At 42.0% G+C, this 26,654-nt stretch overlaps 1 protein-coding gene across 4 annotated transcripts in view; it reads right to left on the bottom strand.

Annotated features, from left to right (window-relative positions):
- MAP3K4 (mitogen-activated protein kinase kinase kinase 4) overlaps positions 1–26,654 on the bottom strand; it is a 113,132-nt gene that overhangs the window by 69,608 nt on the left and 16,870 nt on the right. For all 4 annotated transcript variants that reach the window (XM_088456535.1, XM_088456303.1, XM_088456447.1 and 1 more), the window contains exon 2: positions 9,744–9,934. In XM_088456535.1, the coding sequence (XP_088312661.1) occupies positions 9,744–9,934 (191 nt within the window). The remainder of the gene's footprint in view (positions 1–9,743; positions 9,935–26,654) is intronic.

Below are 26,654 nucleotides of genomic sequence, written 5' to 3'. Positions count from 1 at the left end.
AGCTGTTGACTTGGTAACATCCTCAGCAGACCCTTTCCAGGCAATAAATCTTTTCCAGGTTTTATATTATATCTCTGAGGAGACTTTCTTCCTTGCAACAGGACTTGGATTACTTGGTCAGATAGGCCTTTATCCTTCAACAGGTCCCACTCAATCTCCATGCCTACAGGCAGAGTTTTTGTGGGTAAGAGTGGTAAACTGACCCCTGATGTAGACAATCTGGCCTGACTGGCAGAGCCCACAGCTCCTGTACTGCCAAGATCATGGCAGTTGCAAGCCATGCTCTCCTTGGCCAGAAAGGAATAAACCGCCACTACCGCCACCTGGTCTTCTCTTATCTTTTTTTAAACTTGAGCTATTAGGGGGAATGACTGGAAGATATAACCCAGTTGGAACTTCCATTGTATTGAGAGAGCATCCACTGCTTTTATCTCTGGAAGAGAATATCTGGAATAGAAGCTTTCTATCTTCCTGTTGAGAGGTGTTGCCATCAAGTCCATATCTAGCTGGCCAAATAGGTTTACAATCATTTGGAACACGTCACCATTCAGCTCCCACTCTCCTGGAAGAACAACTTTCCTGATGAGGTCTCCCAATACATTTTGTTTCCCGGGCACATGCATCGTAGTTAAAAAGACTTCAGATTCTTTTCTGCCCATGTAATGATTTTTGCTGTTTCCTGCATTAATAAACAACTTCTTGTACCTCCTTGACGGTACAAGTGCGTTCCTGTTAATTGATTTCGGAAACCACATATCCCCCCTCCCAGACCGCTCTTGCCTCTCTCCAATTTGATGACATCAGTTTTTCTTTTATACTCCAACTTCCCTGTTTAATTTGTTGATTGATAGAGCTCCCCATCCTGTAGAACTTGGATCTGTTGTCGTTACCAAAAACTGTGGTTGGGCAAGAGACAACGCTCTGCTTCTTAATTCTTCATCTATCCACCAAGAAATGTATCGTTTTGTCCTTTGATTCAATTTTACTAGGGAATCTAAAAGATATTTTTCCCCGACTGTACTGGAGTATATTCCATTGAAGACACCTCAATCTCCATTGGGCCCAAGGAACTACACCTATGGTGGACATGCCATCATCCCAAGGAGGCAAAGTCCTAATCTTAAAGAGAAACTGTCGCTTTCCATCATGAATGCAGCCAAAGTTTGAATCTTTGTGCATCTTTCTTTTGACAGAGTGGCATTGAACTTTCTGGTATCTATTTGTAACCCTAAAAACTGAATCCTTTGTACTGGGGTCAAGTGACTTTTTCCCAATTCACAATCCATCCGTGGAACTGAAGAAACTGTATCGTATAATCAAGTTTTCACTTACTACTTCCTCCGACTTTCCTGATATTAAAATGTTGTTGAGATATGGCGAAATCTCTATGTCCTGTTTCCTCAGACATCCCATCAACGTTATGAGGACTTTTGTAAAGGTTCTGAGTGATGTTGCTTGGAGAAATGGAAGACAGGTAAACTGGAAGTGTTTGTCCTGAATACAAAATCTGAGATACTTCCAACTTTCTTGACTGACGGGTACATGATAATATGCATCTTTTAAGTCGATAAATCGCAGAAAATCTTCCCTTTTTATGCCTGCAAAGATTGATTTTTAATGTCTCCATATGGAACTGTTTTATTTGTACAAAACGGTTTAAATCTCTGAAATCTAGGATAGTCCTGTACTTTACCAGAAATAGACAAGAGTAAAAACCTCTCCTTCTTTGCATCAGAGGTACAGATTCCGCTGCCTGGGAATCTAACAGCTGTTTCAAGCTTTTCTCCAACGCTTTGACTTGTATATTTATTCTTGGTAGTCTCGAGATCACAAATCTGTTTTACTTTGGAACATTCCAAAAATTCTATGTGGTAACCAGATTTGTCACCCATTTGTCCGGCACCGAAATCTTCCACCTTTCAGTAAAGTGTAGAAGTCTTGCCCCCCACTGATGCGGAAATTCAGCAGTCATTGTCTTGTATTAGTTCTTCTATACAACTGACAAAAGGCATGCCTGGATACTCCAGGTCTATAGCTTTTAGCCTCTCTAAATTGTTGTCTGGAAGATGTAGGCAAAGAAAATCTATTCCTTCTATCTTGCGGCAGCCTGACAGATTTTCCACCAGATAAACTCTGTATCATGAAAAAATTCCCTGCACAGGCAGGCCACGTCGACTATTTTTTGAGGCACTCTTAACTGATGACAAATGAAATATTTGATGTGATGTATAACAATTAAAACATCAATTTTATTACTCTACTCAATAAAATATTAGTGCCATGAAACACTATATAACGAAACAACACATACGACAATAAACATACAATGATCTAAAATCATAAACCTTGTCTGGGGAGATAAAAAATTAACTCCTATGACAGGAATAGTGTGGGCGAAATTATTAAGAAATGGCCATCTCATATGTATGGAGATGATAAGATGCTAGCAAGCACAGGAATTAGATCATGAATCAGGATTGTAAAAAGTGGAGAGACATTCTATGTGCCTTACTTTTTTCTTTCTTCAACCTGGAATATATTTCACATATGACATACAGTCACTATAACAAGCTTTATGAGACCATGCTTATGCAATGATGAGCTGCAATATAAGGTATTTTGGTCATCAGTGGCAAATGTAAAGTTTCACTATTAAATAATAGTGATATATATAAAAAACTGACATTTCTTCCAAATGCTTATGCAATGGTCAATTAATGAATTGTGATTTAATGGTAATTGTTTCTCAATAGAAGATGTAAGGTTTCACCACTTGACAATAGTGGTATGTTGCAGTATAAGTGTACTGTTGATTACATTTTTTCACTTGCAATGTATTTTGCTTAAACCAATTGTGACTATCTGATGACCCATGATAACTTCTTAGACACTGGTATGATTCATTAGAATCTTATCCTTATGGTGTGCATTGGATATGTCTCTGTACCGACAATAATATCTGATATGTGAATACATTTTGGGTTGATATATATACATTTCCTGTACCACTAGTGAGAGACACAACAATTAATGTGATTTTTACAATTCTGATTCATGATCTAATTCCTGTGTTTGCTAGCATCTTATCATCTCCATGCATATGAGATGGCCATTTCTTAATAATTTCGCCCACACTATTCCTGTCATAGGAGTTCATTTTTTATCTCCAAAGACAAGGTTAATGATTTATGATTTTAGTTCATTGTATGTTTATTGTCGTATGTGTTGTTTCGTTATATAGTGTTTCATGGCACTAATATTTTATTGAGGAGAGTAATAAAATTGATGTTTTAATTGTTATACATCACATCAAATATCATTTCATTTGTCATCAGTTAAGAGTGCCCCAAAAAATAGTCCACTTGGTCTGCCTGTGCAGGGAATTTTTTCTTGTTTAAAATAACAGACTATTGGGAGCATCACCAACAATTTCAATTGAGTATAAGGGGGGTATTCCCTATTATTGTTTGCTATAGTTGGTTAATTTCCGTGTATATATTTATTGTTGGAATCATATCCATAATTACACGTATTAATTCTCTTGTGCAGAATCCTTCCCAGTTCCCTTTACCTTCCCTTTTTTTCAAACTCTGTATCATAGCATCAAGGTTAGCGTCAAACAGTAGGGTACCTTCAAACAGTAATGTTGCCAGCCTATTCATGGATTGGGCATCTGCTGCCCAAGCTCGTAGCTGTAAAGCTCTCCTTGCTGTTACACCCGACGCTAGAGACCTTGCTAAAAAAGATGCCACATCCAGAGATGGTTCACAAAAGGAATTCTATGGCCTTTTGCATAATCTCCAAATTTCTCATTATGTAATGCTTAGAAATGTTCTCCTCTAGATCAGTATGCATTATAGAATTCCACAACCTAAGGGACCTTGCTACTGAGGACACCGCAGAAGAAACGTGCAACATCTAATAGAATTTTCCATTCTTCTATCCATAGAATCACGAAATTATGCACCATCTTCCCAGGGTATTGTAGTTCTAGAAGTCTACCTTAGGCGCTACAAAACAATTAAAGGAGCTGTTCATCCTAAAGGAATACATATGCTTCATCCACAACAGTTTACCTTGTCTCATCCAAATTCTGCCACTTCTTAGAAATTAACTCTTTCATTACTCTTTGCACAGTAAAACTTCAACCTTTCTTTATCCTATCTTCAAATAACGGATCATATTCCTCTGAAGGATCCAAAGCTACTTTAGAATTCACCAGGTCAACATTAAACATTCTAGCTTCATATTCTAAAAGCTCCTCTGAGGAAACTGCACCATCATAATTTAGGCTAGTTTGGGATCTAGAACTTTTAACACGCTGTGTTCCCAAAAACTCTTCTCTAGACACAAATGTTTTCTTCATCCATTCCATTATAATTATCCTCACAAAAAGTTATGGGGGTCATTCAGACCCACTCGCGAGCGGCAGTACACTCGCAAGTGGGTCGATGTTCCCCACTGCACATGCGCACGACGGAGGGAGCTCCGTCGTGCGCATGCGCGAGACCCGGCGAGCGAAGGACTTTCCATCGCTCCGGGTCTCGCACCAAAGGGGGCGTGCTGTCGATGTTGATTGATAGCACGCGCCCTTTGGTGGGCATGCCGGGGGCGTGCCTGCCAGACGGAGGCGTTCCTATGGGAACGCCTACCGTCTGAAGCCGGCCCCACTGACATCACAAGTGATGTCAGTGGGAGTGATTTTGGCTCTGATAGAGCCAAAATCACTCCTGGCCTTGCGGTTGAGAAACCCGACCACAGGGTTTCACTCGCAAGTCAGATGGTCGCGATGGTCAAGACCATCGCGACCATCTTGTTGGACGCTCGTATATGCTGTGGGTGGTGACCCACAGCTATACGAGCGTCCAGGAGGACGCTCCATTTTAATGGAGGTGGGCCCTGATTCAGAGCGAGCGCTCTGGTCAGAGCGTCCGGCTCTGAATCAGGGCCTATATCTTGAGTCCCAATAAAAACTTTAACACAGGCAGCACATGTTAAAGATAAATGCTTCTTCTTATGGTGGGTACACACCTGACAGATATATCTGCAGATGATGGTCGTTCATACACACTGAATGGCCATCATCTGCTTGTGACCTCGGGTCCTGGCGGCCCGGGTCGGGGGCGTGTCCCACCCCCCTCCCCGCGGCTGCCGTTGTGTGTGTGTCTGCAGACATATCAGTCCATGAGCTGTGCAGCACCGCCAATGCGATAAGTCTGTGAATGACGCAGTTCATAGACATATCGTGTGTACACACTTTCCGACGGGCAGCAGATATATTGGCCGATCAATTGATCGGCGAATATAGGTCAGTGTGTACCCAGCTTTAGCCACTTTCTTTCTAGGTCCTGAAGTTACTGCAGGAACATTGAAAATAACAACAAAGCCTATAACTACCTAAAATTAACAAACAATAAAACTAAGCCCTTTAAAAAAGGACTAACCTCTTTTGGGGAATTCTTAGGCTTTAGGGGGGGGGGGGGGGGAAGGTTTTTTATCCATTGTTTAGCAGAGTCAAACTCAATCCTGTAAGCAGCTCAATAGCAAAGTCAGTGCTGCAACTCAGTTTACAATGTTTGCTCTGCGGTGGCCTGTGCCATATTTAAGACGCACCGTTACCTTGGTTAGCTACTGCACATGCGCGACCTGACACGCTCTGCATCCTCGGACACGGGTCTTCCGCGATCCCGGAAGTAGCTGGGAACTGCACCGGCCATACACCCAATGTCCCGGCTCCTCCAGCAGCAACATAACCAAGTCAAACGGCCGCTTCTATGTTCGATCCCCTTCGGCGGAAGTATGGACAGGAATCTGAAAAGGGCCACGCTCCCAACTCCTCGCCCATTGTCCATGGTGACTGCTAGTTCAGTCCCCACAGCACACTTTGGGCAGGATTCTATAAAGGCCACACTCCCAGGTCCTGTATTCTTCTCCCCCCCCCCCCCCCCCTGGGTGCCACCCAGCACATGCTGGCTAAAAAAAGAAGGTAAGCACTGAAACAATAAATAAACTTCCCTACACTATCTAAACTCACTAGGAGACAGGAGAAAAGACACAAATGGAAGGGGAGGAGTGAGGCTATATACCAGCAAGTGGGCGGTCCCTAGAAAATATCCTGTCTAAACTATAGGAGGAGGGATGTTATCCTATTGTAATGGCTGCCATGGGGGATCGTAGAAGAAATAAGCGTTGTGAAGTGATCATGTAGTCACTTTAGTTTTCCTTACAACCAACCAGTGCCTTCCTAATTTTATTGCATGATTTCTTGTCAGAGCATGTTTGCACTTCAGTATACTTGTAACACCGCTGAGTTTTGTCCTTCTGTTGTGTTACCGTGAATTACTAATAATCATGGGCCTATATATGCTGGAAATTGTAGCGGAATGGGCCTAAAATTACCTAAATGGAGAGCAAAACTGCAGCTTTCAGCGCTCTTTTTCAGTGGCTATTATGTTCCAGGTTTTTTTTATATTTTTTTTATTAGTGATGCGCCGTCCCCAATGTGTATGCCCTTCCACGCAATCAGGAAGACATTGAGCTATAACATAGATCACATTTCTTTATATTTTAATACACAGTCAACAAGGCAGTTCCATATTACAATTAAATAACTATGACTAGTACACCTTCAAAACAGGTCAGTACACACTGTAGAAGAAAAAGAAAGCCATGTTCTGTAAGACAATGCATTTCCCTGCAGTTATTATTCACTATGAGAGCTGGATGAGAATAGCTCAAGTACAACATAAAACGTTGTGCTACCCTTACAAGAATGATACTTAGTGAAACAAGATACAATCTAAAGTGTGCCATTGTATACTTGCTCTAAATATACAGACTGTAATAACTGCAAAGTTTTAATGGACATCATTGGCATAAACTGGAACTTTTTTTCAGTGTTCAGTCATTGCACTTCTAAGCAACACTTTAATACGGAAAATGAATTGCAAATTAGTGCAATAGGGATCTACTGAAAGTATAACATACATATCTATAAGGTTTTTTTTTTTGCTGGTGATACCATTATAACTTCCACAAATTCTAAATTTACAGAGTGGTGCATTTTTCCTCAATGTCATATATTTACATTTAAACCTCAGTATTATACTCTGATACCATTTCAGATATTCAGCACATCGGTCAGTGAAATGTCATAGGGTTGCATTGATAAATACTCCTTTGAGTAAAAACAAAATAAGAAATATGAGAAATGGACATGGTAAAATTCAAATTAAGCACATACTATAGAATTGGAAAAAATTCCTTTGAAGTTCATCAGTTAGGGGAAATGAAATGTTATATTAGCTTACACATTGTACCGTATGACCCCTTCTCTGCTGTGAGTTCACTCACCCCTATGCCATACACCTTGTTTTTTTGAGGGGGTTTCAGAAGACTTTGTATTTTCAGAAATTACAATAACTCTTTTTTGCTCACTCTGTCTCCTCAAATAAAATGTAACCAAAATAGCCAACAAATTGTTATTACCAATATTCAAGACTGTGAACCAAAAGCAAATGTGTTTGTTTTATCCACAAAGAATGATAAAATAAATAATTTGTAGTTAATGCTTTACCATTAATCCACTTTTCAAAAAAAATGTTTTAGCCAACTGTCAAAGTCTTGATTTTAACACTTATAGGGGTATTCAATATGAAACGTAAAGTTCGCTGTCGAAGTTTACGTTTCATATCGGAGCTTTTACCTGGGATAAAGTATCGGGCGCGCGCCTGCTTATCCCCGTATTCAATATGAAACTAACGAAAACGGGAGCCTGCGAAGTGGGATTTGCGTACAGTTACGAAATTTTCCTTAAAAAAATTGTAGGACCCCCCTAAAGTTGTAAAAACATGGGGGATCACTATGGGTACCCCCGTTTTAGCCTGTAATTGAAAGTCAGGGATTTAAATAGCCGCAGCAGGTGTTTTTTCCCGACATTGAAGATGTGATGCAGAAGAGCACTTAGGTTATTTTTTTAGTTTTTTTAAGTGGTCCCATCAAATTTGGGGTACATGAAAATGGGTACTAGCATATTTTGATGTCCCTAAAGTAAGTTTTTAAAAATTCAGCATTTGTGCACCTGCCGCTATAAATCTATTCTAGAAAACACCTGCCGCATACTTGCAGAATAGCCCTGAACCTATTTCCCTATTGTTAAACAATTTTTTTCCTTTTTTTTTTTTTTTTCACCCCAATTTTTAAAATAATTTTTTGGGGTGTCCCTATTTTTTTTTTTTACTTTTTTGACAGAGTTATGTTTTAAATGTCATTCCCAGGGGTGCAGGCTATTTTTTTGAAGCCTGCACCCCATAACCTCAATTCTGCACTTTTTTTCGCTACCTATTCAGTGGTGAAAAGTTATCCCCGTTTTTTTTCAAAGACTTTTTGAACCTGCGAAAAGTCTTTGAAATTGAATACAGTGTAAAACTAAAACCTGCGATAATGACGTCATAGGTGCGATATTAACGCAAAAAACAGAGTTTTTGCTCCATATTGAATTCCCCTATTAGAATGTAAAGAAATCGGTTGATAGCCAAACAAGTCCTGCCATTTTTTAAACTAAAAAATCTAACATATTAAATGAGGAGATCCCTTTTTTATTTGACACAAACTGGGAAAGATCTGGTCTATACCTCCAACTGTGGATAACTCAGTCCTTTTTGTAATGTTGTAGTGATTGTCTGATAATCACTAGGCAAAAACTACTACATTGATTGAAACAGGGGACTGCCCACTTTCAAACTAGAGTGCCACAAACATGTGTACAGATCAGTATGGATGAGATAGCCCTTCCTCTACGTATGGAAAATTATTTTTCCATACCACTGGGTAATGTTGCCTGACGACCACTAGATAAAAGCTACTAAGATGTCTCCCCCTCTTTCATATGAGAGTACTCCTATCCTATATGTAAAGGTGTAATTCTGGGGGTATGATGGGACACGTGTTTAGGTAGTGTGGGATAATGCTGTCTGGTGATCACCAATAAATAGTTACTGGGGGGTGCATAATTTAAAAAAGGGGACCTCCTGTTTTAAATGTGGGTACCCCTGAACTTATGGAGCTAGGTAAGGGTGGGGGAGAATTTCCCCATCCCTGGACTCCATTATTTTTTTGCAAAGTATGGATTAATGTCTGGTGACCATAATGACCATCAGACAATAGCTTTAGCATGGACCCCATTTTGAAGGAAGGGACAAGGGTTGGAGAGATAGAAGAAGAACTCCTCAATTATTTCTTTAACAAAAGTGTCATCGCCTGACCCCCCCCAGGATACAAATGGTTAATGCTTAATTTTCTCTAGAAAAACAACTTCAAGCAATACAGTCAGCCCACAGATAAAAAATAAAAGAAATCAATAAGGTGTCAATAAACTGACAATGTTAAACATGAGACAAGTTATAGCTCAAATTAGTGCATGGTATTACAGGTTATAATAGCCAAGAACTGAGGACACCATTATGGCATCCATTAATGTGATGGGCAGCTATAAATTATTGCATGAAAAACACAGGTGGTTTTAATAACATCAAGGCTCAGTCTACTCGTTTTATAGCATCATTGTAAGAAACTTAATTAACTTAATGTGAAACTTTATTATTATTTTATATACCTAGGAATCTCTGACATACATTACTAAGAACATTGAACAACATTTGTGTAAAAAAACTCATTAATGAACCAATAACCTTCCTAAGATCATTAGGTCTAACTTGCTTTAGCAACTGTCAGGCATAACAGACCTTTACATAAGGAGCGGCTAACCGGCTTCCCACTGCTGTTCCGCTGATGTTTGCCTGACATGCGTTTCATCTGTCGGGGAGTGCTGGGAGGAGAGGTGCCATAGAAGGTTTCAGCACTTGCTTCATCCGAAAACTCATCAGGTTCACAACCCAGATTGTCTCCTGCAGCATTTTCTGTTTTGCGCATGTGCCTGGAACACAAAGGAAAACAAATTTTACTGATGTGATGTAAAAGTTCAACAAGAAAATGGACCATTTTCTTGTCGAACTTTTGACCCTGTCAACCTTTATACATGTCGAACTTTAGTGTGTCTGACTTTTGTCCCTGTTTAAGTATTGACGGTCTAACATCTGGTGTCTATCTAGACATTGTCTATCTAATTACTGTCTATCTATAGTCCGGAACACCATAAAAATAGTCTATTCTCGGTTGCAACACGCAATACAGAGTTCTAAACTGCCTCTGGAAGCAATGTCAGCACTATTTATCAGGAGCTTCAAGGATTCCTTATCCATGGATCAGCAGCTACATACAAATCTCATAACACCATGCCAAACATTGGCTGGTGTGGTATAAAACACACTGCCACTTGACTCTGGTATAGTGAAAACAAATTTTCTGGAGCAATGAATTTAGATTCGCAATCTGGCAGATGAATTTGGATTTGGAATATGCCGGGAGAAAACTTTCTACCCTAATGTATTGTCAATTGCTAACTTAGATAAAATAGAATGAGATCTGGGGCTATTTTTCATAGCTTGGTCAGGCCCTTTAATTATTATGCTTTGTTTATATGGTGCCACAAGTGTTCCTCAGCGCCTTACAAAGTACATAAATCAGTGAACAAGAAACTAGTGACTTACAGTACATTACAATGCAGCACATTGTAATGCAGGACACTGCAGCATTAGTGATAACAACACTCAAATAAGTAACAGGGTGTAAGCAACCAAGTGATAGGTGCCCTAGTGGGGAGTAGATGAAAGTATAAGTAAGGAAAAGCACATGAGGGAAGAGGGCCCTGCTCATGAGAGCTTACATTCTAAAGGGGAGGCGCAGACAAAGAGGTGTGTGGTAGACAGGGAGGAAGCAGAATGTAGTAGCAGGTTATGATTAGAGCTAGAAGGCTTTGGTGAAGTAGTGGGTCTTGAGGCCCCATTTGAAGGATTGTAGAGAGGTGGAGAGTTTGATGGGGAGAGGCAGAGAGTTCCAGAGGTAGGGTGCAGCACAGGCAAAATCTTGGAGGCGGGAGTGGAAGGAAGTAATCAGTTGGCAGGAGAGGTGGCATGCATTTGTTGAGCGAAAAGGGCAAACAGGAGTGTGAAGGGAGATGAGGTCAGAAATGTAAATAGGAGAGGAATGGGTGAGGGCTTTGTAAGTGAGTAAAAACCTTGAATTGTTTTTTAAAGGAGGAGGAGAGGCAGTGGAGGGCTTGTAGGAGAGGGGAGGCACATGTAGAACGTTTGGAGAGGAAGATGAGCCGAGCAGCAGCATTGAGGACAGATTTTAGTGAAGAGAGGCCAAACAGAAGGAGGTTACAGTAGTCTAATCTAGAGATGATGAGTGAGTGGATGAGGGTTTTAGTAGCATCCTGGGCGAGAAAGGGTCTGATCTTGGAAATATTTTAGAGATTCCAGTGAATCTTAATGCTACAGCATACAATGCCACTCTAGAGAATTCTGGCAATAGTTTGACATGACAATGGCCCCGTGCACTGATAATAATTATTATGCCACAAATTTGTTTTATCAGTTGGATGAAATAATCAGTAATAAAGCAAGAAGCCCATAAAAAAAATGTTTAGCAAAGTTTGATGTGGAAGAACTTGAATGGCCTGTATAGAACCCAGATCTAAGCACAATCAAGACACCTTTGGGATGAATTGGAACGCTAACTGAGAGCCAGGCCTCATCGACCAGCATCATTAATGTGCTTGTGGCAGAACGGATAAAAAATCCCTGCAGTCATGTTAAAAAATTTAGCGGAAAACCTTAAAAGCAAGAACGCTGTTATAGCAGCAAAGGTTTGTCCAACTCCATAATAATGCCCATGGTTTTAGAATCAGATGTTCATAAAGAATCTGTGTGTTTGACTTTTCGGTACCCACATACTTTTGGCCATGTACTGTATGTAATTAAAACTGATAAACGTAAGTCAGAGGCTAACAATATAGCATAATCACAGAAAAGTATACACATTGCATCACAATTAGTCAGGTAGGAACACTCAATCCTACGTAAATAGGGTAAGCACAATCAAATATTTTACAGCCAAACTCCAAATGTCTGTACACTGACAACTTGTTTGTTATTTACAGCTGGTGGAGTAATTAGTGAGCTCAGTGGTGTTTACTGGTAGATAATAAACAGGACAAATATTTCATAAACATAGTGAGAATGTTTGCAAAGATTACAATGACATTCATCATGGGTTTTAAAAGGTAACAGATCTGGCACTTAACATCTTGAGACATTTTAAACAGTTCATACATAAGCCTGTCAATATGAACATGTGGAATTGTACATAGATTTATAATTCTTTCTTCCAAACATACCACGGTAAAAAAAAAATAAGTTATACAATAAACAACATTTATATTAATATGGTTACAGATCACAATGACCCAAGGAAAACATTCCTCATGGTTCTTTTAGAACATCTACACTGGGATAAGCTTGTGCAGAATGACTCAAAAGCCATGACACCCACACTCTTGCACACTAGGGTCCCCATGGGGGAATGCAGACGATTAAGAGTATTGCCTCCTGCAGAGCAGTTTCAAGAAGCAGGGATAGATTCTCAAAGACCTTCTACAAATATTTCATAAATGATGTTATAAATGTATAGATTGTAAGCTTGCGAGCAGGGCCCTCTTACCCTTATGTCATGTATGTCTTTTACAATCCAGTATAATGTTAATTCAAATTGTAAAGCGCAACGGAATTTGCTGCGCTACATAAGAAACTGTTAATAATAATAATAATAATAATAATAATAATAAACAGTAGCAGAAAACAATATAGTTACAGCTAAAGTTTTCATTTCTATTAAATACTTTGAGTAAAGCCCACACTTCGAGTCAGATAGCATCAACATTCTTTGTTGGTCAAATCACTAAAATGGGCAGTAAGGAACAAAAAACAACTTATATTTTATATACTGTTCATGCACTGCAACTGAATTTCTTTTATTTATATCGATGGGCCTAGGGAAAAAAACTTTTACATTTAAATGTTATTCAATGCTTATAAGCCATTAGTATAAGACCTCAAAAGCAAAAAGAAAACACATCTCAACCACAACTAAATCATCAATTAAGAGAGCCACAGTGATATAATACTGAAGTTGAAAGCTAATCTTTAACAGTTGAAGCAGCAACTTGCAAAGAATGTTTCAGGGGTTCAAATATCAAAACTATAATCTGAGAAAAGCTGGCTTTTGCTTTAAAGTGCCTGCTAAAGAGCATGGTCTTGCTATTGGCAACATCTGTCAATAGCAACAATGGGTAAGCCCAGGATGGACAATGCTGTAGTGAAGTGAGTTTCAAATATATGTCAGTGCCTCAAGCCTCCAAATTCTTGAAAAAATTATAAAATCTTCCTGACCTTAAATGAACTGTACAGGTTTCCTGCAGAGTATGCGGTGTTACAATAAAGTAACTCTTGCAGCACTGTTGATGGTTTCAACTAAAAGAATGCATTGTAGCACAGACTTGTATGTCATCCTGCATTCATTATTACATACCTGTAAACTTTGCCTGTGCACAAGGGAGGTTAGGGTTATCCACCACTAAGGGAGGGGTAGGGTTCTGACCTGCCCTGTCGGGATCTTCTCCCTTCGGGCTGCTGGCTTCAGGATATGAGCCGCCGGGACTTCATACCCATTCCGTCAGATCATCTAAGATTTTTATGATCTTACAGAAGATTGTATGTTTACACATGTACAATCTCCATTTATCGCGGATAAATCAGTCTGATCGCATCTTCTAGGATACTCATAATATTATAATATTTCTGGTCATGGTATTGTACATATTTTTCAATGTGTACGCACTGACGACCGATCTGCTGACAGATTTTATTTGGATTAGGTGGCCACTATATACATCTGTGACTTGTGAACAGGGACACGATCTTTCTATCTGATCACTAGGACAGATAAATAGGAGAATCGGAAGAAACAATTGTATAGTGTGTATGCATGAATATTGGAGGTTTTTCTCGCAAGAACAAATTGTATGTTCATCTTAGATAAAAAATTGCACAGTGTGTGCCCAGCTTTACACAGGTCTTTGTGCAGATCAGTCAGGCAAATGATCAACAGGTAGTAAATACTACAAGACAAATTATATACCTACCAAGGGTAAGAGCTGTTGAAATAGCACAAAATTCATTATTTTGTAAATCTGAATACAGACACAGGGAGCTAAAAAACAAGCTTACTTCACAGTAACAACTATTTTACCAGTCAGAAAAATACAGTGCATATTCTACTCTGCACTTTTTAAGAAATTAACAACGATTTCAAGCTTACCACACTGTATTCTGATGAGAAGACATATGTTGTCTGCTAGCTCCATTTTCATAGATCTCAATAAATCTCTTGGCTCAAAATACAGTATTTTAGATGCACTAGATCTGTGGCTGAGATGTCAACCAGATCCATGGATGTGAAAAGTAATGCCTGCTGCACCAGGATAATCCTGTAAGAAACTTGCTACACTAATGAGTCAAATTTGACACCACCCTCAGCAGTTAAATACATCATTATTTACTAGAATGTGCTGCCAGTAATCAGGATCATTACACAACATTCCAAATGGAAAAAAGAAAACTAAACACACAGCACCGCAAAGAGTTATGGTGGAGATTAGGAATAGGAAAACTTGTGATGCTGGTATTATTCTAGCTGCAGATATGTACGCAAAAGACCCCCAGAAGCACTTCGACCCCCTGTGCAAAAACAGTCCAGAACTGGGGGGGGGGGACCTTTTATCTGCGGAGGGCCATTTTGATATATAGAACATTATTTGCGGGCCTGGTGCAGGCCACGCCCCCTCTGTGTGACTTCACACGGGGGCGGGGCCACAATCTCTGGTGATTACAGCAATGCCCGAAGCATCCGAAGGACGCTCCAAGCGGCACTGCTGCCTAGATTCTAGCTGTAGGGTGCCATTCTATTCTGGGCACCCTGCTAGCCAGATGAGGCTAGCAGAAAAAAGGTCAGAAAACTGACCAACTGATTCCGCAGGCTTTACACGGCCGCCAGGCCTGAGGTTCCCCATCACTGGTCTAGAACAAGCTGCTGCCTGCTCTAGAACTGGAAAGCATTTGGATGTTAAATGAGGTTTGTATTTAAAAAAAAAAAAAAACACGGACTTTTCGCTCACATATTGAATACCCCCCTAAGATAAGTACACACTAGACGATACCCAACATCTTTAGCGACGGGACCACGGGATACACACTTGCCGATGCCGGCAGCAAAAGTGGGGGCCATGCTACATTCGGCAGCATGGCCCTCGCTAACGATATTCCCCGTCGGACCTGCATGCAAAATAAAGAGTACACACTAGTTGTGCCCGATATGTCACTCCAATTCACCGGATCGGACGACATATCGTCTAGTGTGTACCTAGCATAACAGTCCAGCCAAAAACCAGGGTGTGTAAGCGGAAGGACAAATCAAAAGATTGGGGCTTGTGATGGATTCTCACACTAACGCTCACTTTTCTGCATTAAAAAGAGAGTAAGGGGGGAATACAATTAGGTGCGAGTTTGGCCCTGCAAGGTGAAATAACTGCAAATTCGCCTTGCGAATTAAATTTTCCATTACGCATCAATTCCAAACTCGCATTTATTTTTTTTTAGAGTAAATTCGCCTGTTTTTGTTCGCATCCCCCTGAGCAGGGAAAAGGTAGGGAAAATCTGTAATTTAAGGTAAAAATGTCAGGACTTTTGGAATTATTAAATTAGCTTAATTGGGCCAATAATTACATGTCATTTTTGGAGGTGAAAAAAAAAGTAAAATGGCCTCAAATTACCCCAAAATAAGTTTTTTTAGCTAAATAATACACCCTAAATTTAATGAAAGTATTTCAATGAAAAATAATTGCTTTCTATAATTTTTTTACATTTTATAAAGTTGCCTCAAATTACCCCAAAATCATCTTTTTTTTCTACTTTTCTTTTTTGCATTTTCCATTCAATTCCTTTGTAATGAATTTAAATTCTACTGCTTTTTACATTTACTTATTTTTGTATTTATTTTTTTAAATGCACAAATCAGCCATTTGACACCATTTAAAAGCATACAGTACTCTACATATTCCCACTAACAGTCTTCTACATGATTCTTCCAACAAAATTTTAACTTTTTTGGGATCCAGGAAGGTCTCCCCACTCTTTCTTGCTATCTTCGCTCTTCACTTTTTGTACATAATTCGCACACTTACTGCGAGGAGTGCGAATTCGTATTTCTAATTGAATTGTGTGCATCTCGGGTGCACGCATGAAGGCAGCGAATTATAAGGCAAATGGACGGAATTCAATTGATTCCTGTCCCCATCGCGCCGACGGAGCTATTCAGTTCTTGCTCCTGTCGGGCACAATCAGCTGCCAGCGCTACATTTCAGCTCGCAGCCCCTGGGGGATGAGAGCTGAAATGTGCGAAAAGTGACATGTTTGGGCGCCCAATCATCACTTTTCCCAATCGCGCCCAGCACTTTGGTCGGGTTTAGCTGCTTTACGCACTTTGGGCGCGATCAGCGCGAAAATCTGGAACAATTGCATAGCGGCCTGCGATCTCCTGTCACTTTAGACGGGAAATGCGGGGCGCGAAAACAATTGAATTCCGCCCAGTGTGAGAGTTTTTCGCCTTTAGAAAACCCTCACCTAAATGAATTCCCCTCTAAATACTGTATGCAGCAGCTACAAGAACTCCGGCTAGGGGTACGGAAGTAAAAGGTATATGTAGGTGAATTGTAGCTTTAAACATTTTCAATGCTATGCTCAAAACACCAAGGTTTTACCCATTACTAAATGGAGAGACATTAGTGGAAGGAAGTAAATTGTAAATATGCAGACCATACATTTGTTGTATTATATTTAGACCAAAAATGTTACTTTATTTATTGTATGACATAATGAATGCTTTTTTTGAATGTAAAAAAGTACCAGGTGATACACAGTCAAAGCAAATCCCTACAAACAGGACTGTCACCAGGGAGGGTACTGGAAGTACACCCGTAAGGCGCCTGGCCAGACAGGAGGCGACCGGAGGTGCAGAAGGTCCCTGCTGTGAACTGCTTCTTATTCTGTTAATCAGAAGCAGTTTGCCTCCTGGATAATCACTGCCTGCAGGGCCAGACTTTGGTGGATGCACGTGACACAGCCCGGGCACCTTCTCTCATACAAGCCCCCCTTTGGCAGGCCCCCTACCAAATCAGCTTTTTTGCTTTCCTCGCTGCTACCACAGTTACCCTGCCCCCAGCTCTCCTCCACCTCCCCGCAGCTTTCACTGGCCACTCAGCACGAGTCACTGACGTAAGCGGTCAGTGTAGAAATAGCATCCCTTTCCTTCCTCCCACTTGAAAAAGTAAGCATGCCATCATAGACACATTCCTCCCCAAGAGAACTTAACACCAGCCATGATAAAAGCACACCATTGGGTGAGTGGCCAATTTGGTAATTTTGATATGGCAACCACTGATCTCACCTGTGGTCATTATACATGCAAATGTCATTCATGTTCAGCTGGTTATAAAGTTATTTAAAAAAAAAAAAAGTAGTCAAGAGGAGTGTTTATCCAGACGCGAATATATTTTCCTCCTTCATGTTGAAAGCAGCTTGTGTTTAATCGGTATGTAGTTAGGTAGGGTTAGTATACTTACCAGGGGCCGTCGGGCTCTTCATCTGCCGGACTTCCGGCGTCTGTATTTCATCCGACGGGCTTAGGTCCGGAGGTATGTCATACAGATTCCATTTGATCTTGTTTGTATATAAATACAGTTTGTTTGACTATGCTTTCTGCTACTTGTATACAGCATAACTGCTAAAACAAGATCACTGCGAATTACACTTCGAGGTTAACTGTCCCCAGGCATCATCCCTACTGGAAAAAAAAAAACGCCCTCAGGAGGCTGCGGGCAGAAATAGGTCTGACCGTGACTACGTGAGCCAAACAGAGCAACAATTGAATTGCTCCGTCGGGAGCTCATTAGTTTAGGCGCCCTATAAAACAAATGAATCACCCCATAGATAATTAAAAATACCCAAGTGCTTGTAAAGGTGCCCATACACTGTGCGATAGCTGACCGACGGACTGGAACGATATCGCTGCTATATCATATCGTGTGTGGGCATGATATTGGACTGTGCGTGCTCTCGTGGGATCGTACCTCCATATCTTAGTGCATGTTCACTTGATTTGTAGATGCGATGTACGATCCCATGCTGAGCAATGCAGGGGGGTGCCAGCATATCGGGCAGTGGTGGATTGCTCCGTGTGTGGGGACCGCCCGATGTCTGTCGTCGGATCGCAAGTCGCAGCGCAAGGTGCCTATCGCATCGTGTATGGGGGGCCTTAACTCTCCTCCAGGAACACTATCTTCAGTGTGATCTGAGAGATACTTCCTGTATAGGTATAAATAGGGCATCCACAATAACATTATACACTAAAGATCCCATATAGCTAAAAAAATAGCCTAATAAAGGGGCACTACTTTAAAGAAACAAATGATTAATTCTTCTGAAGTCAATTTGGTCTCCAACAAGCCATTCAGCGCTGATACGGGATGTAGTCATGAGACAGCTGAATCCAGACAAGGGACTTAAGATAGGCGTAGAAATACTGATGCCTATCTTAATCCTGACGCCGGAACACCGAAGGACGCCAACCCGAACGAGGTAAGTCCGGGGCGCCCTTAGCGTTATCCGTGGGGGGAGGGTTAGGTTTAGGGAGCGTACCATTGTGCAGAAAGTCCGGTATAGAAATGCACAGTATAAAAGCCCAATATAAAAGCTTAGGGCTTACCTCAAGCGTTTGCTTTTTGGCTTATTGGGGTAGACACAGACTCCATAATGTGTCCAGATGCTGTTTCTGCCATATGCAACTGCCAGCACTCTGGTTTTAGGGACAGAAAATGCCTGGTCCATATCTGACACCGTTCCATGATGCTGTGTGCATGCATGTGCAGAGCACCAGCATCTACAGACCATCCATATTCAGTCGTGCTTGAAAGTTTGTGAACTCTTCAGAATTTTCTATATTTCTGCTGAAATGTGGCCTAAAACCTCAGATTTTCACACAAGTCCTAAAAGTAGATAAAGAGAACCAAATCAAACAAACGAGACAAAAAAAATTAGGACGTGCTAATTTTTTTTTATATTTGAGGAAAATGATCCAATATCGCCTGAGTGTCAAAAGTATGTGAACCTTTAGGCTGAGCAGATATTTTGAAGGTGAAATTAAAGTCAGGTATTTTCAATGAGATGACAATCAGGTGTGAGTGGACAACCTGTCTTTTTAAAAGAACAGGGATCTATCTGATGTTCACAACACGTTTGTGGGAGTGTATCATGCCACGAACAAAGGAGATTTCTGAGGACCTCAGAAGAAGAGTTGTTGATGCTCCTCAGGCTGGAAAAGGTTACAAAACCATCTCTAAAGAGTTTGGATTCCACCAATCAACTGTCAGACAGATTGTGTACAAATGGAGGAAATTCCAGACCATTATTATCCTCCCCAGGAGGGGTCGACCAACAAAGTTCACACCAACAGCAAGACGCCTAATAGTTTGCAAGGTCACAAAGGTAACCAAGGCAACCTCTAAGCAATTGAAGGCCTCTCTAATATTAGCTAATGTTAATGTTCATGAGTCCACCATCAGAACACTGAACAACAATGGCGGGCATGGCAGGATTGCAAGGAGAAAGCCGCTGCTCTCCAAAAAAAATATTGCTGCCCATCTGCAGTTTGCTAAAGATCACCTGGACAAGCCAGAAGACTACTGGAACAATGGGCCTTATTCAGACCCAGTCGCAATCGCTGAGCACTCGCAACCAGGTCGATGTTTGCCCACTGGGCATGCGCACGTCTGAGCCAGCTCCGGCGTGCGCATGCGCGAGACCCGGCTAGCTACGGGCGCTCCGTCGCTACGCGTCTCGCACCAAAGGGGGCAGGCTGTTGATGGTGATTGACAGCTTACCCCGTTTGGGAGGCGGGCATGGGGGGTGGCCGGCCAAACAGAGGAGTTTCCGACTGAATGCTTGACATTTGGGGGCGGCTCCACTGACATCAGCAATGATGTCAGTGGGGAGCTTCCTGCTCGATCAGAGCAGGAAGCTCCCTGGGGCTTGCGGTTGCCGAAACCCAACCTTAGGGTCTCGTCGCAAGCCCCGATGGTCGCAACCATCAACCTGGTCGCTCTCTAGAGCTGTGGGTGGTAACCCACAGCTTAGCTGGCGACCAGGAGGCCGCACTTCACACCACAAGCGGCCGCCCTCATTCAGAGCGACCGCTTGTATCTAGCGATCGACTCTGAATGAGGGTCAATGTTTTGTGGACAGATGAGTCTAAAATAGAGCTTTTTGGTTTAACTGAGAAGTGTTATGTTTGGAGAAAGGAGAACACTGCATTCCAGCATACCAGCTGTGAAACACTGTGGTGGTGGTATCATGGTTTGGACCTGTTTTGCTGCATCTGGCCCAGGATGATTTGCCATAATTGATGGGACAATGAATTCTTAATTATACCATAATATTCTAAAAGGAAAATGTCAGGACATCTGTCCATGAGATTCACATCAAGAGAACATGGGTCATGCAGCAAGACAACGACCCCGAGCACACAAGTAATTCGACCAAAGAATGGTTAAAATAAGAATACATTTAAAGTTTTGGAATGGCCAAGTCAAAGTCCTAACTTTAATCCAATCGAAATGCTGTGGAAGGACCTTAAGCGAGCAGTTCATGGGAGGAACATATTATATATATATATATATATATATATATATATATATATATTCACATGTCTTGAGAACGATGCATTAAAGCATTGAAACGTTGACAAAATCCTGCTTGGATTTCCCTTATTTATCGGGAGTGCCGCTGACATGGTGAATATACTTGCTCTATAGCCATCTGCTGAAGGCACCCGGATTGTTGTTTTTGTATGGGAGAGCCATCCACAACGGGCTGTGTGTATATATATATTGGACAAAGTATATGTACCTGTGTTGGAGCATCAAAGTTGTGTCATGCGTCCATATGCCATGTACCCAGCTTAAGGGATATATATATATATATATATATATATATATCCCTTAAGCTGGGTACACACAATACCATGGCCAACAGAGCGGGCGGTCCTCACACACGGAGCGATCAGGTGCCTGACCGCCCGATATGACGGCCCCCTTCCTCCCCGCATAAACCTACATGGGATCGTTCATCGCTTCTCTAGATTTCTTGTACAGCATGAAAGATCTGGAGGAGCGAGAACGACCCCACGGGAGCATGCAGTGATCAATATCATACCCACAAACGAACACTGTAGCTGCGATATCATTCCAATATGTCAGATCGGCCGCTATATCGCTCCATGTGTGGGGGCTTTTAGAGACCAAAAAGGCAACATTTACATATATCCCAGGGCTTGCGTGAAACACATTACTAAGGATTCTGTATGGGGTGATACAGGAGGAGGTCCACGGGGGGGGGGGGGGGGGACGTGTGACACCATGAGTTGCCTCCTCGGATAGAGTCTTGCCAGAACTTACAAACAGTTAAGTCACCACAATACAGAAACCAAAAGACCACTGGCTGACCTACCTGCTCTAGAGACCAGAAAATACATGAGGAATGGGAAGCGTTGCATGATATATTGTCAGAGTACTTTTTTATTTTTAGCTAACTAATCTAATAGGGAATGGCTGGCATGTAGGACTGAACAGAAAAGGTGTAGCTCTAGAAAAAGCTGGATTAAGGGTTCCCTGAAGTAAATGGAAAAAGAGGGTGGTCTGAGGCCCAATTTGGGTTTTCTGGTCTCAAAGCAACACAGCAGACTGATTGGTAGCTAAATCTCCGTCTAAATGAAGGGTGTGTTGGCTGCAGTGTGTCTATCTCTACCAGAAGAAACACAGTAGGCAGGAGGCCAATGAAGAGACACCTGCATAAGTTGTAAGGTGGGGTACACATTAGATCAGGGGTGGGCAATAAGCGGCCCTCCAGCTGTTAAACTACAAATCCTAGCACGCCTTGCAACAGTTTTAGAATTGCCAAATAGCAAAACTGTGGCAGCGCATGCTGGGATGTGTAGTTCTACAACAGCTGAGGGGCCGCTTATTGCCCACCCCTACATTAAATGATGTGCAACAACTCGATGATAGTCATGATTTCCCTTCATCCCCAGAACAAACGATATAGTGCGCACATACTATGCAATCCTTCAAATGGCTGAACAATATATTTTGCATCGTTTAGTCGTTCGATCGTTCAGATATAACGTTAACGTATCGCCTGGTCGTCCATTTGGGCGTACACACACGATTTGCACAAAATCGCTAAAGCCATCTTCTCATCTGCCGTGCATGTACAGCAGATCAGAAGATGCAAGGAGGGAAGCACGGGAGCGCGCAATAGTGCGTACACATTAGATGATTTGTCGTTCCAATTCAGCTCAAAAAGACAAATCGTCCAATTTATCGTCTAGGGCAGAGGTTCCCAAACGCAGTCCTCAAAGCTCCCCAACAGTTCAGGTTTTAGAGATATCCAAGGTTGAGCACAGGTGGTTAAACAAATTGACTGAGGTACTAATTAAGTCACCTGTGCTTATGTGCTTAACCATGGATATCTCTAAAACCTGAACTGTTGGGGAGCCTTGAGGACCGTGTTTGGGAACCTCTGGTCCAGGGTGTACCCAGCCTTAGTCAGACAAATTTAATTACAACTCTGTGTATCAGACATTAGCACACCTCCCCCCCCAAAAAATAAAAATGGAACCATGTGTTAGTAAGAGCTACATTTTTAAGATTTATTTAGTTGTTTTTGTATTTTATTTTCTTGACTACTAAAACTGTGTCAAGGTGCACCATATTACTGGACTGTATGGTTTACTAGCTGCCGCTGAGCCGTCACTGTCAACCCTAGGAGACAGCATCTCCCACAGATGTGTACTCATACACCTACTGTATCCTTTTTTATGGCATATGGACGCATGACACAACTTTGATGCTCCAACACAGGTACATATACTTTGTCCAATATTTATCATATTTGCATTGTTATCACATACAAGTTGCTTATAGTGTACTAGGAGCTAGAAATAGTGCTTTTGCTGCAAAGGAATAGATACAAAGTTGCAGATTAAGCACAATGATGGACAGCATGTAGCACTTGTATTGGTCATCTGTCTTTTACTTTTCCACAAGTTAGGGTCTGAGTTGCACACAGCAACTGCACGCAATGTCAGCCCCAGTGTCTGGGGTACCTGGTAATTGTCATTTTGTCACATAAGCAGAGAAACTAAAGCTTGGTACACACTAGGTCGACCCACAGACCTGACGATTGGTAAGTGCACATACACTTTCCAATCGTCCGCCCGTGTCAGACCTGACGTCACAACTGGACAGGCATTTACATTTGCCCATCCAGTTCAGCTGTGACTCAATGCCGGGGCCCTGCAACATGTGTATGGGTGTTCAGCAGGTCACCCGAACACACCAGCGGAAGCAGCGATATATCTGCAGCTGTGATTTGTCTCAACGACGTTGTTCATATTCATATCGTGAGTACACAGCCACCAAAGCGCTAACAATATATTGGGTGTTCGATTTAACGCCCAACATATCGTCCAGTGTTTACCCAGGATAAGATGTATATTTTCTGAAAAAGTCTGTGGCAAAACATATTGCAAGGCTTAGTCAAAGTCTGTGGTGCGCCAAACTGCTATTCAGTGCATTTAGGTGTTATTCTGTGCCCCCTTTATTGAGGAGAGTAGCTGATTCGTAAAAGCAAATAACTTCAGTTGCATAGTAAGCCATGATCTTTCCCCAGTTGGTTTCATCCATCTCCACATAGGTTCAATGTCTCAGGAGCACTGGTAAAACTGTGGTGGACAAGCATGTTTTGCCCCAGGTACTACACTATTTTAATTATGAGTAAATCTCGTATTAAGGCTGGTGTCATAAAGAAAAACTGCATATAAAAATTCCAGTCTGTTTGACTACCTCCCATTATTAGTGTTCACTCTAGCTCCGGCGGCAGGCAGGGCGCCGGAGCTAGAGCGCGTGCACCCAAAAAGGAGGCGTGGCCATTGAAAAGGGGGAGTGTCTATAAGACACGTCACCTTATCGTCACTCTTGGGGGCGTGCCTGGCACTTACGGACATGCCAGGCAGCCCCCAAGCGCTGATGACTGGTAGAATAGATGCCGGCCGTATGCGCCCAGCGTCTATTCACCACCGCACATTTCCCCACCCACGGGTGAAGACGGCACCCGCAGGCTGTGTTAGCGGTGCGCTGCGCGGTGAGGGCAGGGCAGTTTTTGCCCTCCAGAAGGAGGGCAGGGCGCTTTTTGCCCTCCAGAAGGAGTGCAGGGCACAACGCCCCGCTAAAAGAGCCTAGCGGGAACGCTACATTATAGTAGCTACAAGCATAAGATGATATACAACTATTGTTCTAGCTTAATGCGGCTGGGAATACACATTGAAAGTGAAAAAATTTTCTAAAGTTGTAAAACTGCAGAGTTGGAACCAAATCGGGGCATATTCTCATAAAGTACACGCACAGAAAAATGCTTATAATCATAGTAGGCAGAGTTGATGGTATCTTTCGTTATCTATTAGAGATAAGCGGGTCCGGATTTCAGAGATCCGAACCCACCCGAAATTAGGCGATCCGAGTCGGCTCGGGTTTTCCCGCCTGACTCGGATATGAAAACAAGGCAAAACGTCATCATCCCGCTGTCGCATTCTCGCAAGTTTTGGATTCTATAACAGGTCCCGCACTTACCGCCATTTTTCATTCCGGCTGTGGAGATTGAAGAGGGAGGGAGCTGGGAGCTGTGCTGGCCTAGTGTTAATAGGGGCTGGCTACTGTTGTTTCAGCGGCTGGCTGCTTATGTCCATAGGGAACGGGGCTGGCTCTTGTACATATACTGGGGCTGGCTTGCTGTTATCCATAATATCCATTCCATATGTAAGTTATATATTGGGGCTGGCTGTTGTCCTGTCCACTCTATAGGGGCTGGCTGGCTGTTGTCTATAGCTGTGCTGTCCAGGGGGTGCTATTAACCCCCAGTGTGAAAAAAAAAATAAAGTATTGTTATTTTTATTTCTGGTTCTGTGTGTGCGCACGCCTGTTAGCCACACCTATCAGCAACGTGGTTCGCAAGGGTGCTGTGCTGCTTGTGTCTCATTTATCAAGAGGCTGCTGCCTCTTTCAGGGGTGCTCTTCACCCCCAGTGTGAAAAATATGAAATACATTTTTTTGTGTGTGTGTGTGTTAGCCTGCCACACCACCAGTATTCAAATAAAAACATTTTTTTTGTGTGCGTGTGGTTGGTTGTGTGCGTTAGCCGCGTTATATTTGCTTGGTGACACTGCTGTAAGACCGCACTGAGTATGGAGGACAGTCACATGACAGGAGAGCAGGATCCACATACCAGTCTTGTAGCTGCCGGCAGCAGTCATGACGACGATGCAAGGCCGTCATTGGCATCCATTAAGGCCGATGTACCAGTGCTTAAGTCAGGCCAAAAAGTCAGACTCAAAAAATCTACTTTTACCCAGTTAAAGAAAAAAAAAAAAATCTAGAGTTAAGTCAGCTTTATAGAAACAAAAAATTGGCAATATGCCATTCATTACATGAAGTGGCAAGGAAAGGATAAGTCCTTGGCCTTTATTATTTATGACTGGGGGTTCTAGTGATGATTTAAGCCCCTCTGCTTGTAAGAGGCACAAAAAAAGTAAAAAATTGTTAAGACGAGTAAGACACCGGAACCAACTGTGCGCTCCAAAAAATCACAAATCCCCAAGGAGAATCCAAGTGTGTCCGCGGTTGCCATAAGTGAGCCTGACTTTTCTAATACTGTACTTGAAGAGGATCCTCCTTCCACCATTTGTGTGCCCTCTGCAAATGTGGGAATGAGCAGCACAAGTCAACATGCTGACGTAGAAATCAAGGATACTTCTGTGGAATTGCACGAGGAGGATATTTATGTAGTTGCCGATAATAACAAGGATGATGAGGATGTTGATGCCAAGGATGTTTTGTGTAAAAACTGTAAATCAGGTAACAGTTGTTGCCCATGGTGGGAAAAATCCCATTGTTGCCATGCTGGGTAAAGGACCAGATAATGCACTTCCATTGTGTGGAATTATTTCCACCCAAATCCGGACAACCTTTGCCAAGCCATCTGTAACCATTGCCAAGTAACAATGAGTAGAGGTAGGGACCTTAACCATCTTGGAACCTCCTCCCTGTTACGTCACTTGCAGCGCATTCATCAAATTGGAAAGGGTATTTCAAATTCTAAAACTTTGGGGACAAAAAACCAAACAACAATCAGTCCATTGTCACCTAGCTGCTCCCTTCTATCTGGATCCAAGCACCAGCAATTTCCACCACCAACACCTGGATCATCATCAACATCCACATTTGTGATCAGAAGTAGTCCTGCATCCAATTTCATAAGCATGACTGACTCCTCTCCTATCCATGATTCCTCAGAAGGATCCTTGAGTGCTATGCCTGTTGCTGCTGCTGGGTGTGGATCTTCATCCCAGAAAGGGACCAAGAAGACTACTACTAGTAGTAATTTAAAAAACAAATGACTATTAAACAGTCCTTTGATAGAGGAAGTAAGAATAACAGGTGTCACACAGTTTCACAGCGGATCACTGACACCATG

This window comes from Taudactylus pleione, unplaced genomic scaffold (genome assembly GCF_031769625.1).
Source record: "Taudactylus pleione unplaced genomic scaffold, aTauple2 ptg000006l, whole genome shotgun sequence".
Classification (NCBI taxonomy): Eukaryota; Metazoa; Chordata; class Amphibia; order Anura; family Myobatrachidae; genus Taudactylus; species Taudactylus pleione.
The sequence above is the reverse complement of the archived record's forward strand: the minus strand, read 5'-3'. Positions and strand labels throughout refer to the sequence as shown.